This window comes from Alligator mississippiensis, chromosome 16 (assembly GCF_030867095.1).
Source record: "Alligator mississippiensis isolate rAllMis1 chromosome 16, rAllMis1, whole genome shotgun sequence".
In the NCBI taxonomy this organism is placed as follows: domain Eukaryota; kingdom Metazoa; phylum Chordata; order Crocodylia; family Alligatoridae; genus Alligator; species Alligator mississippiensis.
The window spans coordinates 4329576-4343596 of NC_081839.1; the positions used below are offsets into that span (position 1 = coordinate 4329576).

The 14021-nt window shown below is 49.7% G+C and overlaps 2 protein-coding genes and 1 long non-coding RNA gene across 3 annotated transcripts in view; 2 read left to right on the forward strand and 1 right to left on the reverse strand.

Annotated features, from left to right (window-relative positions):
• LOC132246543 (uncharacterized) overlaps positions 1-14021 on the reverse strand; it is a 251315-nt gene that overhangs the window by 219991 nt on the left and 17303 nt on the right. The gene's annotated exons all lie outside the window — the stretch shown is intronic.
• ZNRF4 (zinc and ring finger 4) lies at positions 8686-9970 on the forward strand. The gene has a single exon (XM_019484061.2). It carries the CDS (start codon positions 8887-8889, stop codon positions 9793-9795), a length of 909 nt encoding a protein of 302 aa, XP_019339606.2. The 5' UTR covers positions 8686-8886; the 3' UTR covers positions 9796-9970.
• On the forward strand, positions 11964-13453 carry LOC102569142 (E3 ubiquitin-protein ligase RNF167). The gene has a single exon (XM_014604887.3). The coding sequence runs from the start codon at positions 12189-12191 to the stop codon at positions 13311-13313; it is 1125 nt and encodes a 374-aa protein (XP_014460373.3). The 5' UTR covers positions 11964-12188; the 3' UTR covers positions 13314-13453.

A 14021-nucleotide genomic window follows, 5' to 3' on the forward strand; every position in this document is an offset into this window, starting at 1 on the left:
TGATCTGATTTAATCTTTCTCTTCAGAGCATCTTTTTTTCCCCTCTTCTGTTTGAGGAACTGATCAGAATCCATTTATATTCTCAGAGAAATTCTCTCTGCGTGCCTGTCCCAGTCTGAGCCACCTTGTTCAAACCGGTTTGGGGAACATCTCCAGAAGCTTGGTTTCCGATGTAGTGCGTCTACACTGATACAATGGAAATGAGTAAAACCAGATTGTAAAAAAGTAATAGAAGTGGGGACGCTCAACCTGGCGATCTTCAAAAAATGTCTTGACACCCACCTTGCTGGGATCATTTGATCCCAGTGGTCTTTCCTGCCCGGGGAGGGGCAGGTGCCCCCTGCATGGAGAGGGGCTGGACCCCATGATCTGTAAGGTCCCTTCCAGCCCCGAGCAACTATGAAACTATGAACTCAAATGGATTTTGGTATTTTGGTTCCATTTGTGAGCAGAGCAGGCCTTATTTAAAGGCACAAGCTCCTCAACCAATAGGTAGGAGGTCGAAATGGATATAAAGGTGTATCCATGCACAAACCTGCACTGCCTTAAGTAAATTAGTGAAACTGGAACAACTTTGTAGGCCAGAACCTGAGCCTTGTGTGTCAATACAAGACTAATGCTGAGCCCCTGGAGGGGTCAGGTGCCTATACAAAAAAAAAAAATCAGGATTTTTGCAACTGAGTAATCCTGATCCAACTAGTCCTAGCTAGGTATGAGGATGGTGAGTATCTTCTTGGGCCCAGAGAGAACAAAGGCAGAAGGGGCTATTGATGGAAAACCTTAGGAATGGTCTAGGGAGCACAGGAATCTCTATAGCAGTCTGCCTTCGACACTGTCCCAAGTAAGATGCTGGAAAGGACTGTGCCACAGCATTTAATCATGCAACATCCCCCTCGTTCAGGGGACGTCTCCTCTCATACCCAAGGAGCTAGTGGTTGGACTATTATATTTTTAAAGCCTGCATAATATAACAGTAGATCCTCTCGTCACCATTTTCCAAGCGAGGTGCTAGGAGGCTGAGTGACTTGTTCAAGGTTGCTCAGTGAGTCAGTGGCAGACTGAGAAGCCGAATGGAAGGACTGTGCTCGATTCATAATACAGCAGCAAAGAGAAGCGGGGGGAAAGAAATGACTCAGTTGAGGTTTGGTTGGCAGCCTGGCAAAGTCAATGCAATGCATTAATTATGACCATATGACCCCCAAGGCTCTTCTTACTGCCCAATTGCACCGTTCGTGACAAAGCATCCCAGTGAAGGTGACAGAGTTAAACGTATGTTCGTTCCAGGGCATTCACATAGCTCAAGATAGATTGCAAACTAAATATATTAGCAGCAGCAGAGGAAATATATACTGACCATACACTGACATCACAAGGCTCACTATGAACAAGGCGACATCGGGACCCTGCAGGAAGCTGCAGAGAAAGTTGTGATGAGAAATTTTACTTACCTCTGGCCTTGATGCAGAAGTAGCCTAGCAGTAATGCTCAGCAGTATCCCCGCACCACCCCAACAACACCCAGGGAGCAGGATGCTATAAGTGCCTTTGTCAGAATGACAAACCCTTCTTAGCGTGCCGATCTACAGCCCAATGTCTTCCACCTCATCGTCATCGTCACAAGCATGTGCGAGTCCCCATTTTGCACGAGGCCAGGGCCTTGCTGATTGTGTAAGACTCCAACTGGCACCAAAGACTCAGTCGCACGAACAGAGGAGCATGATGAAGGCAGAATTGCTGGATGTAGCTCTGGCACATATTTGCAAGCTTTGCTACGATCTCATAACCCCTTGGGTCATTTCCCAGGAAAGGAGATCCAAGACATACAAGCTGCACTTTAAACTCCACAGTGACCAAGCAGGAGACGGACAAATGAAGACTGAAGAACAGCAGATGGTAACCACGTGAGAAGGAGCTTGGAGCAGATGCTGGAGATCTTTATTCACGTAGCTATCCTATGCCGATCTGTGTCTTGTCTAATGGTGGTTGTGGCTTTGGAGGGTTTTATGGGAAAAGTCAAGATCAGGTACCGCTCTGGCTGTCAAAGAAGCACCACCTAGGTGGTCTGATACCTTTTCAGGCCTGAATAGTGGCAAGATTGGGACTGGTTTAATCATTATCCTCCAATCCCTGCCTCAGGGATCCATCACTCTGTAAGCCAACCTGATAGTGCCCCATGTTACTGCCTTTTTCATCATCTCCTTCCCACCTTTGCTCGGTCCCTCTCTGCTCTTGTGCTGTCTCTTCTTCAGTGTTTTAATTTCAAACTCTATACTTCTTCTGCAGTGCAGCAGAGATGTCCAGTGATCGAGAGATCTGGTATGAGCACGTCTGTCCATTCAGAGCCGGAGATCCTGGCTCATTTTGTGTTGCAAGAAGCCACAGGGAGCCGCCTGCTCCGGTTTTGCAAGCTCTGGCAGGGCTGTACTGCGTACTGCTGTATTTTTCCAGCCCCTGCCAGTTTCCAAGACAAATCAACACTGGGGGATGAGCATGGCAGTTCCAAGAGCTCAGGGAATAGCCTGACACGACATGCATGCAAGCCAAGAACGCTCTGCCTTTTGCCTTTTAAATATTGATATGATGACTTGTTGGCTGTTATATCTTTCCTGGGAGCAAGGGACCAAAAAGGGACACACAGTGCCACATAACTCCTTGGGCACTAGGTGGTTGCACGCTCAGCTTCGGCATCAAGGCGGATTCCATCGAGCTGCACAGAGCTGGGCCCCGAAGTCCAGCTACAAGCTGCAAGCTGCTCCTCTCCCGTCCAGAGAAGTCCTGGGTCCAACACACATCTCTACATTTAAGCAACATCACCCTCATTCACAGCTCCAGCTCCTGGTAGAAATCTGCAAGCTCAATGAAATGACAGAAGCACTAACTCCTTCGCTGAGAAGGAAGGAGCTTCTCTAAGACCTCCTGGGATAGCTAGACAGCCACGTGCTACAGCGATTCCCTCGCTCCTGGAGGCCGAACAATGAAGGACGGTTGACCTACACTATGTGTAGCTGGTAAAGGTCCATACGGGATGAGACCTTTGGATCATGAAGCAGGACTTGCATTGCTCCAGCTAGGAGCAGTAGCGCTCCATCAGATACAACTGACTGTGGCAACCTTGGGCTCAGCGTATCGCTGCACATTGAAATCACAACGTACCCCCAAACAGCTGCTCTGTTAGATCTGAAGTCGGGCCACAGCCACAAGATGCAGACCTGCATCCCGGTTTCTGTGGATGCTGAAGTCTGGCATGCTCCTATCCCGTCTTTGCCCGGCAGGACCCCGACTCATCCAGATGCCCAATGTGCTTAAAACGAAGCATGCGAGTAGAGCAAAAGGGGCTATGCACGTACTTAAGAGTTCGGCACGTGCCTAAGCCCCTTGCAGCAGCATCTCTAAGGGGCATTTGGGCTCTGGCAAGGCTAGGTTTTGATTCATTCCCTGTGCCCAATGATGATTTTTTTTTCAGATCTAGGCTTTCACTCCCGTCTCCGCTCTCATTAGAATTGGATTGGGTTAGCTAAACTCCTTTCGTAAAGCAGCGATTCCATTTTCCTCCAGTCTTAAGCAGCTTCAATCCATCTTACTGCATTACAGGATCTGCGTTGATTGTTCTACTGTACTGAGTAATAACAACTTGTACTTTCCAGATTACCCCAGGGAACTGGATTCGCAGCTTAGCTGTGCCGCATATTGCGGAGGGCAGACCCGCACCGGGGTAACTTGATTTGTCACCAGAACAAAGCAGAGAGCAGAGAGAGATGGGGCTGCAGGAACAAAAGGATTTAAAGGAGGAGATGAGGACTGTTGGCATCCCAGGGAGGGAGCTTCAGTGGCAGAGAAGGAAGAAAGGGACAGGACTTTGGCTAGGAGCAAAGAAGAATAGGAAAAGCAACGGGAGATCCTTCCAGGGCCCTCTGCAGGGGACACCCAGCTTCAGGAGGAGTGCTGTGAGCCCGTGCGGGGAGACACGGAGAAATGGCACAGCAGGAGGAGGTCCAGTTGGGAAGCAGGGTAGAGAGGAGGAGGAACACAAGATTCACAAGCAGAAGCTCGTACTTCCACACAGATAAGGGTTTCCTGCTGATCAGTAAAATCAGGGGCGGACTGGAAGCTCTTCTTTTTTTCTTCCCCCCGCAAGGATGCAGGGAAGCAGTTAGCATGATGGACCGGGGGGATGCTGAACGGAAGAGCACGCAGGAAAATAAGCCACGGGCTAGAGCACCAGACTAAAGCAGCCGAAGCTTTATTCCACGTCTGAACTCTTAGGATCTCTTCTGCATAAGTTATCCCGTTCAAAATGCAGGCAGCGAGATAAGCAGTGCAAAGAGCAATGCTGTTAGTTCGGGGGTTTCTGGATGGCAGAACCCCGCTGCTACCTTCCCACCTCTGCCACTGGTTCGTTGTTGAATCACGGGCATGTCACTTCCCCTCCCCGGGTCTCACGAGAAAGCTCCCTATCAGCCTTCCTAATGTGCCCCGAGAAACGTGGCCTCAAAATGCAAGGACGAGATTGTACAAGCACAATAAAGAAAGAAGCCTTGGCAGTTGGCACCTTCTGGCGACACCGGCAGCACAGAGACCGGAGCCTGTTTCCAGAGGTGCAAGCAAAATCCCAATCGACTTCTGCAGAGCTGCAGCTGGCTTTCGCTCGAGGGCTACTTTCTTTAGAACAACCCTGTTATTGTGCGCTCTGCGGATTAGTGTGCGCTTCGGCAGGTCCAGAAGTGATTGTCGCGTAATCGGCTGTCTGCTTTAGAGATAAGATGTTCATGTATGTCCTTGGTAATAACACGGGGGGGAAGGGATCACAGCTGCGATCCAGCAGGAGTGTGGATCCCAGCGCGCAGTCCCGTTTCCAGCCGGCACTTAGCCCCCCAAAAGCATCTTTGCTTTTTCCTAGGGTCACAAGACCGCTGCTTCTCTGGCCGTGTCCAGTGCTTCCTTAGTGCCCTCTTTGTCTCCTGCGGTGCCTCTGCCTGCATCATCATCATCACGCCCACCGCACAGAGCTCCAACAAAAAGTACCCAGCAAAGCCAGCGTTTTGGGTGGTGTTTCCTATTGTTCCAGCTCTCGAGGAGCTTGATGGTTTCTTACATCCCTTCTGAATGAAGGGCAGTTAGTACACTCACGAGCTTTCAAAGTTTAACTCACTCTCTGTCTTGCAACAATACTGGTGGGGTGCACGTCACCACCCAGGCAGAGCTTTTGTGGGACTGGGGGGATAATTAGTCATCACTCACATGCCTATTAAGAAACGATGAATTGTGCACATTATTATTTGCAACGGTTTTCACCAGTGGGTTACTAGATGGCTCAGAAAAGCTCCCCCCACAGCAAATCATTGTAATATTAAAAACCCCACTAAAGCACTGCATTTTATCCTGAAAATAGACATCGGCCTCAAGCCAAATGAGAGCCACAAGTCCTTTCATTCTGCATCGGGCGTTGGCTATCGCTTGAAACAATACGGGCAGTGAATTCGGGTCCACGACAGCAAGGAGTGAGGAGCGGGGCAGCCCTCAGAGAGCCAGGAAAATATCATGCATTTAGCTGGCTCCCACTTGTCCTGTGGCACTAGGGCTATGAGCGTGGCACGGCCCCAGAGCAGCAGCGTGAGCCAACGTGCAGAGCTACACCGAGCTACAAGGGAAGAGGTCTAGTCCTCATTTTGCTGCGAGGTCTTGGGTGAAGCACTACTGTGCCTGCTTAGACGACAAGCTAATCGGGGCAGGTGCCATCTCTTGCGATGTGCACATGCAGCTCCTAACGCCCTGGGGACGCTAGATGCTACCGCAGCGTAAATAATAAGGGACAAGCCGCCCCATTTGTAAGGAACTGGCATCACACACCTGGCGGGGCTGCTCCTAATACTGCAAAAGCCTCTGAATAAAACATCCAGATTTATTTCTCTGTTGAAACAATTCAAATCAATGCTGGGTTTGAGACTAGAAATACCGTCTTTGTTGGAGTTACAGCAATGGCTGCAAGTCAGTCCCCTGGGGGCCTCCATTCCCCGTGGGCTCGTCCTAGCAGGATCGATCCCTTCAATACAGGCCAAGTGTTGCTAGTGTGCAAATCCAGAGTAACTCCATTAGCTTCACTGGAAGTCCCTCCAGATTTCTGCAGTCCTAAGGCAATGCAGGGTTTAGTTTTGTACCTCTGGGCTCCAGCTGGCACGTGAGCACTGGCACGCTGGTAGTGCACATGGAAGTGGTCAGTCCCTAGAACTAAATGGTCCTTTTCTTTCTGCAACCCTGGCTCTTTGTTCAAGTGGCAATATGGGACCTTTTCCCTGTAATTGCTCTGCTCTCTCATATAACTGCTGTCTCCCATGTGTGGCTTGTTGACATTTAAATAAATCGCAATTACATTGAGGAAGTAGATCGCACGGACCCCAGAGGAAACGCGTACAAGACACATCCAGCAACATCTGCAACATATTTAGTGCACATGAACGTTGCCGGCGTCGGGCAACGGGGCGCGGGATTCAGTTCATCCTAAATGCCGAGCGCAACAAAACAGCCGGCAGCGAGGGTGGCTCTTGGAACAATTAGCGACGTATCACCAAGCGCCCCACGGGCCTCGATCGGCTTCACACAGCAGGAACCAAAGCCCACCCTGCGCTGCGACGGGGAAAGGGAAGGCGGGGAAGAAGTATTATCAGCTAAAGCAATGGCAGGGCTGACTCTTCCTTCCAAGTCCAGGTTGCTGCTGCCCCTCCTCTGGTTCGCTCTTTCTCCCATTCCTCCTAGGAGTTCATGGGGGAAAGGCACCCACCTCCCACTGAATTTCTTTGGGACTCAGATGCCTGAAGCTCCACCAAACAGCTCAGCCTCCAAGTCCCTTTCCTCCCTCCCTCCCCACAGCCTCTGCTTCTCCTTTCCCCATTCTGTCGCACACCCATCTCTTTCTCGCCAGGGCTCCTTTGATCTCAGCCTTGCCTTTTCCCATGCTCTTTTATCCATTTCCTCTAAATAGTGCCTCTTTCTGCTCCCAGCCCTTCTCATCAGTTATATTCCATGCCCGCTAGACCTTTTGCTCCAGTTCTTTCTGCTAATGGCAATGATGACCAGCCTCCAACCTGTTGAATCAGCCTGTCTGCCGGAGTTGTTGCTATTGATGCTGTCACAGAAATGGAACTTAGTAAGCCTTGCAGCCTAGAATATCTATATCTATAGGTATATAAATACAGCTAGATATAGCTATGGATCTATATAGCTATATATTAGAGAGCAGTTCTGCATGAGAAAGAGTGCGATCCAAGGGTGAGGACACAGGCTCGGGGCCCTGGAGATGCAGGTTCTGCTCTACCTCTGCCACCGACTTCTTCTGCACCCATGGGCAAGTCATTTAAGTTCTGCTTCTTCTCCAGGCCTTGGTCTATGCTGGCTCCAAGCATTACTCAGACACTAACCACTGCTCGTTTTGTGCCTGCATGGGCCGTGACTTCATTCAGGGCCTCTGTGCATTATTGTCAAGTCATAAATAATGGTACCTTTGACAGACAAATCTTCTCACAGACCTAATTCCAGCTCAGCCTCCAGATCTGACGTGCGCACCTTCCTGGTAGCAACTCCAGTGCTTGGATACATAACCCTTTCCCATGTAGGACCATACTAAGGAAACCAAAGTAAAACTGAACTCCTTCAAATGTGATGGTTGCATCTGACGGATGACTGTCTGTGCTGTGTATTTTTCTCCTTGGCTGCAGGATTATAGTAGGGATGCGTCTGCCCCGATCTTTCCAGACCCCTCTGCCTTGGCTGTCACTCCAGGTTCGAAGTCCCTTGAAGATCTGCTCACAGACGCATTAGAGAGCCCGACTGGTAGCTGTTCAAAACGGTCTCTTACTCTAATGGTTGCCTGCATAAGCCTCCAGCACCAAGAGGTCCCTGACATGGACCGAAGCCTCAACGTGCATTAACATATGATGACACTAATACACATCGACAATGTTGGCATTGGCGCCCCAGCCGTGGTAACAACTTGTCAGAAGATTCACAAAATTGCGAAGTTCATAGAAAATATGAAGGGACTGTCACATTTGGGAATAAACTGCATGGGTCTGGAGGCCTACCTAGTCCTTGGAAAGCTCACGCAAGGAGATCTGGGTGTCTGCATGCTCACTGCCGTGCCTTCGGACTTGACCATCTCTCTCTCTTGCCTTGGAGCAAGTCCCGATTCTGGCTACTTCCTGACATTTTCTAGAGCAGCGGTTTTCAACCTGTGCTCCACGGACCCCTGGGGGTCCACAGACTATGTCTAAGGGGCCCACAAAAGATGACTACGATCAATCAAAAGTATGTAAATACCCACACTTACAATTCAAAGGGGTCTGCACCGCCATTCAACATTTTTTAGGGGGTCTGCGAATGAATAAAGGTGGAAAACCACTGGTCCAGAGCTAAGGATTGCAGACCTGCTACTGGTTTCTGAGCTGACCAGTCCATTCTTCCCCTCTCACTGGTTCTTTTCTTCCTCCACTTCCAAAGGTCCTGCTCGTCTCTTCCTTCCTTTCCTCCCTCCCTCTCTCCTACAAGCTCTGGGATCGCATCCTGGGGATGGCACGCTTTTGGGCCCGAAAGCTTGCTAAGAAGAACTGAGTTGGTCTTAAATGTAATCAGTGAGTGATGTCACAAAGACCTGGGCGACTGCACGAAGGTAGTGAGAAACCTGGGAACCATCAGACTGGAGCATGTAGTGAAAGAGGCAGCTGAGAATACCTCTAAAGAAAGGGACTGGGATGCAACATCCCATCCAGTCCCACTGGTACTGCCTGGAAGGGATGAATTGAGTCTCCTGCTCCAGTTGTTCCCCATTGATTCCTCTCAAGCCAAGTCTTCTGGTTAGATAGGACCTACCTAGAGAAATCCCCCCCTTGCTCTCACAATGAGGCTTCTGCAAAGGACTCCTCTCTCCGTGGTCGCTCTCCTCCTGCTCGTAGACACGGCCGTGGCGGAAATCTTCGTGTACGTGGTCTACCGCTACAACTCCACCTGCAAAGACTTCGGCGCGCTCTCTGCATGCCTCGGGTCGCCGCTGCCAAGAGAGGGACTCAGGGGCTACCTGATGGAGGCAGTGCCTGCAAATGCGTGCCACCCTATCGGGGGCCCGCCAACATCCGCCAACTCCTCCAGGGCCTTCATTGCGCTCATCCGTCGCTACGACTGCCCCTTCGGTGTTAAGATCCTTCATGCTCAGAAAGCCGGCTATCGAGCTGCTATCATACACAACGTGAACTCGGAGAAGCTGGTGACTATGGTAACTAATGTTGAAGAAATCCGGCGGCAGATTGGGATCCCTTCTGTCTTTACTGGGGAATCAGCCGCCAAGCTGCTCAGAAGCGTTCTGGGTTCAGAAAAAGTTGCTCGTGTCACGCTGGTGGTACCTGAATATTATCGAAATCCCTGCTGGGACAATAACAGGTTCTCCATCTGGGACACTGCTCAGTACTACTGGGACCTCCAATTTGGCTATTGCTCCAAACACACGCTCTTGCTTTTCCTCCGGGAGTTTTGCCTGGTGCTTGGTGTGATCATCAGCACCCTGGTCATCGTGGGATGCGTGAGATGGTGTAGACAGAGCCGGGAGATAAAAGTGCATCGGTTCAAAAGTGGAGAGAAGTATGATGTGTGTGTGATCTGCATGGCAGAGTACGAGGAAGGAGACCGGATGAAGATCCTCCCTTGTTCTCACGCCTATCACGGCACGTGCATTGACACGTGGCTTCGCACCCAGCGGCAAAATAAGACCTGTCCAATATGCAAACAGCTGGTGACTTATAACGTAGGGATTTGACTTGGAAGCAGCGATGGGAGCTGAGAACAACGAGGAACAAGACGTCAAAGGCAATGAAGACAGGACGAGGACGGCTGAGATCAAAACACAAGCGAGACCTACACAGTTGTGCCCAAAGCCAAGCGAGCCTGCCTTTTCCGTTTCACCTCTTGCACTAGAAGTATTGACTGCTTTTTCACAGCCTCAGACTGTCTCACTGAAAGTGTAAAACTTTTTAGACAAGGGAAATAAAACCGATTTGAAATCACATCTGCTGGAAGTCTCTGGCACGCACACCCACGCACGCGCACACTGTCCACTGACATTGCACCACTTTTTTCCGGGAGGAAAATATATGCAGTGAAATTGGTCTTAAGCAGAGCCCATGGGGTAGAAGCAATCAGCTGCCTAGCATTGAGTCTTGAACTACCAGTCCAACAAAACTGTACTGTAAAACCTTGAGGGTACTTTAAGGTGAATAATTCATTAAACAAGGGGTTGCCTAGTCAAGGGTCGGGTTTTAGGGACTGAGCGTGGGAGAGGCTCAGCACAACACTCCCTGTTGAAATCAGAAGCAACTGCAGACTCAGGACCTCTGATAATCCAGATGTACAGTCACATATTCAAAGCTGGAGTTTAAAGCGCCCAGCGCTCTCAACTGGGCGGGCAGTGCCACCTGCCCCGATCCTTCAAAATTCATGCGTTCGGATGCTAAAATCATGAAACTTTCTTCCTAATCATGAGATTTTTCTGAATAAGGGATCACGGGGCCTTTGTAAGCTCCTTCTGGCATCCAAGCTTACAGAGCATGATCAGCTCAAATTTTCAAGCTTTCCTGTGCAAGCACAAGGGCTAGAAACGTACTTTCCCCTTCTTTTCACAAGAGCCAAGGTTTGCCATTAATCATTGGTCTCCAGAAGCTGGAGTTTAAACTTTAAGCTAAAGTTCAGAGAAATCCTAAGATTTCCAAGAAAATCATGAAAACTGGCAACAGGAGGCTAGATCTTTTGAACTCCACCACCCACTGTTACACCACCAGGATTTTGAACGTGCTCAGCCCAATATGACCCCAATGCACTGAACTCTTTTGAGAATCTGGCCACTTCCATAGGTGCCTTAGATGGAGTCAGGGGTGTAGGTTGTAGTCGTGTGGATCTAAGGACATGGGCAGACAAGGTTCTCTGGGTAAATCCGATATCTTTTATTAGACCAACTCCAATAGTTGGAAAATTCTTCTTAGTAAGCTTTTGGGTGCAAACACCCTTCATCAGACTGAGGAAGCATCTGCAGATGGTCTGTGCTCTTCCTGGGTGGAGCGGTAAAGCAGCCAGCGCCTAGTACCTATTCACATTTGAACCGACTGGCTTTCTTGCATACGTACTGGGTGTTGGCTGCTTTCCCACCCCGTGCACAAAGAGCACAGATCATCTGCAAACGCTTCCTCAGCCTGACGGAGGGTGTTGGTGCCCAAAAGCTTGCAAAGGGGAATTTTTCTAACTATTTAAGTTGGCCTTAAATGGCATCTGCATTCTCTTGAAAATATGGCCAATAGCACCATGCTGGCCTCGCCCTGTGCACATGGATGGGTGCAACTTCCAATCCTTCTGTTTATAAATTGCACCGTGATTTATTTGAGTATTAAATGTCTATTGCAAATTACAAAATGCTGTAATCTGAGCAACTCTGGGTGCTGTGACATCAGAAATACCACACTTATAAATAGAAAAACATTGTTTTTAAAAAAAAGCAGCCAACCTGAGCTGGCACTTCCCTGCCTAGGTGGGAGGATGATCCTAAAGATCATTCCTACTATGCAATGTTTTCCAGGAATCATGTCTGATCAGAAGGACTTGAGTTTGCAATGGAAGGATTCTCAAGAGAAGGGGCATTTTTATCTCGCTGCAGGAGATGAGTAACTCCCCTTGATTGCAGCAGGAGATGCAAGCATCCTATCGGAGGGTGGAGTGAGGCAGAGCTGAACCCAAGCAGCCTGGGGCAGGACCCGGAGGGATGGAGAAATGACAAAGAAACACGGAGGGTGGGGAAAAAGTGCACTGCAGATTGGCAGTAATGTTGCAGTGAACCAGTCCCCGGCAAATATAGCTGTCGTTGGGTGATGTCACAAAGACTCGAGCTGATGGTTAGGAAAGGTTGCTTAGCAGCTGGATACAACTAGTGAGAAACAGAGGTGAAACCTTGGGAGCCCCAAGGCCAGCATGGTGAATAAGGAGCAAGCTGGTAGCAGCATCTTCAAGAGAAGAGGTGGGGAATACTTACCTACCTGCTGCCGCCACTGTCCGCTGAGACGGCTCCAGGAATGTCATGTTAATACTACTCTGATGGGCTAAGTTTCTGATTGCTTCCTAAGGTCTTCCATAGCCACTAGCAATCCTGTTGACCAAGCCAGCCGGTATATGCCGAGACATCCAGCAGCGGTCAGCATGAGGCCGCCGCTCCATCTTCCTTTCTGCGTGGTCACCACATTCTTGATTTATGAAACTGCTTTTACAGAAGCCTCGTGTCACGTGATTTACAACCACAACTCTACCTGCGTAGGTTTTAATGCGCTGCCTGCGTGCTTCGGGATGCCTCTGCCAACAGAAGAGCTGATGGGATATTTAACCGAGGTGACGCCGCCTGATGGATGTGACCCCATAGAAAGTCCACCCCCGTCCAGCAACTCCTCTGAGACTTTCATTGCGCTCATCCGTAGGGCTGAGTGCCCCTTTGGGGTGAAGGTCCTTCATGCCCAGCAAGCTGGGTACCATGCTGCCGTTGTGCACAATGTGAATTCGGAAGAGCTGGTGAATATGCTGACTGATGATAAAGAAATCCAACAGCAGGTTGTAATACCTTCTGTCTTCGTAGGACAGTCGGCCTACCTCTATCTGAGAAGGGCTTTGCGTTACGAGAAAGGGACTCATGTCACCCTTGTGGCGTCCAAACCCCGTCTTAATTCTTGCCAAAATAGAGATAAGCTCTTGGAAAGCTTTAGACAGTTCTGGCCAGTCCTGTTTAGCTATCTGTCACACCATATCACTTCTTATGTCATCCAGGAGTTTGGGTTCATGATCAACGTGCTCATTTGCACTATACCACTTGTGGTGTGTGCAAGATGGTACAAGAAAGCCCAGAAGATAACAACGCACACATTCAAAAGGGGAGACAGGTACGAGACATGTGTGATCTGCATGGCCGAGTATGAAGAAGGAGACCACCTGAAGATCCTCCCTTGTTCTCACGCCTACCATTGTGCGTGCATAGACACATGGCTTCACACCCAGCCCAGGAATAAATCTTGCCCCTTTTGCAAACAGCAAGTGACTATTGAAGCTCAGTATATCCACCTGGACAGAGGGAGAGGCCCACAGGAGCAGGCGAGGGAGGAGGAGGGCAACCATGAGGAAGAAGAGCCCAACAACGAGGGTGGGGGAACAGAAGAGAGGCATGAAGAGGAGTATGTTGAGAGACATCCTGGAGATGACCAAGATGCAGACGAGGAGGAGTGGTACGCTGAGCCGGACAACAACGCTCACTGAGTCACGTGAGCAGCCTTTTGGCCCACATCAGCCCAAGCCAAACTTCCCTCAACTTCTCTCCCATCACCGGCTCCAGCTGGTCTTTAAGGGGAAGCGCTCAGCTCAAATCCGTTTTGGCTTCCTTCTCTCCCTCGTCACAATAAAAGGCGTAAAATGGACGTAGCCAACGTAACACTTCTTAGGCTGGGGAAGCTGAGTGCATTTGGTGTTAGTGAGGAATGTCTGGCCCACATCCATCACCTTTTCTATTGTGTTGGTCTGGAAGGACTATCTAAAGTGAGCTATATTCATAGGAATTATGAAACAATGGTGACCAGATGGCCCAGTCCCTGGTGCCAGGCCCCGTATGCACAGGAGTAGAGCCCTTCCCTGCTTTGCCAGGCTCTCAGGCCAAAGAGACATTCCCAAGATGAAGTGACTTGCTCAGGGTCATGCAGCAGATCAGTAGCAGAGCTGGAAAGAGGCCCTACATCTCCTGATTCCTACCCCACTGAACCGCACGGTCCCCTAGGTTGGCCATTTGCAACAGCTCAAGAGCTCAGACCCATTTGTTGCAGAGCACCTAGTATCCACATAGCTATGGGAAGCTCCATTGATGCCCGAGCTTCCACGAGCAGCTAAGGGTCTAAAAACCAACTATGAATTTCTGATCCTCATTGACAGGAGTAATCCTGCACCAAAACAGAGTGGGGGCCGGTGCCAAAATCC

What these genes read in the sequence shown, in the direction of transcription:
- LOC102569142 (XM_014604887.3), top strand. Translation starts at nt 12,189, where the DNA reads ATGCCGAGACATCCAGCAGCGGTCAGCATGAGGCCGCCGCTCCATCTT.
- ZNRF4 (XM_019484061.2), top strand. Translation starts at nt 8,887, where the DNA reads ATGAGGCTTCTGCAAAGGACTCCTCTCTCCGTGGTCGCTCTCCTCCTG.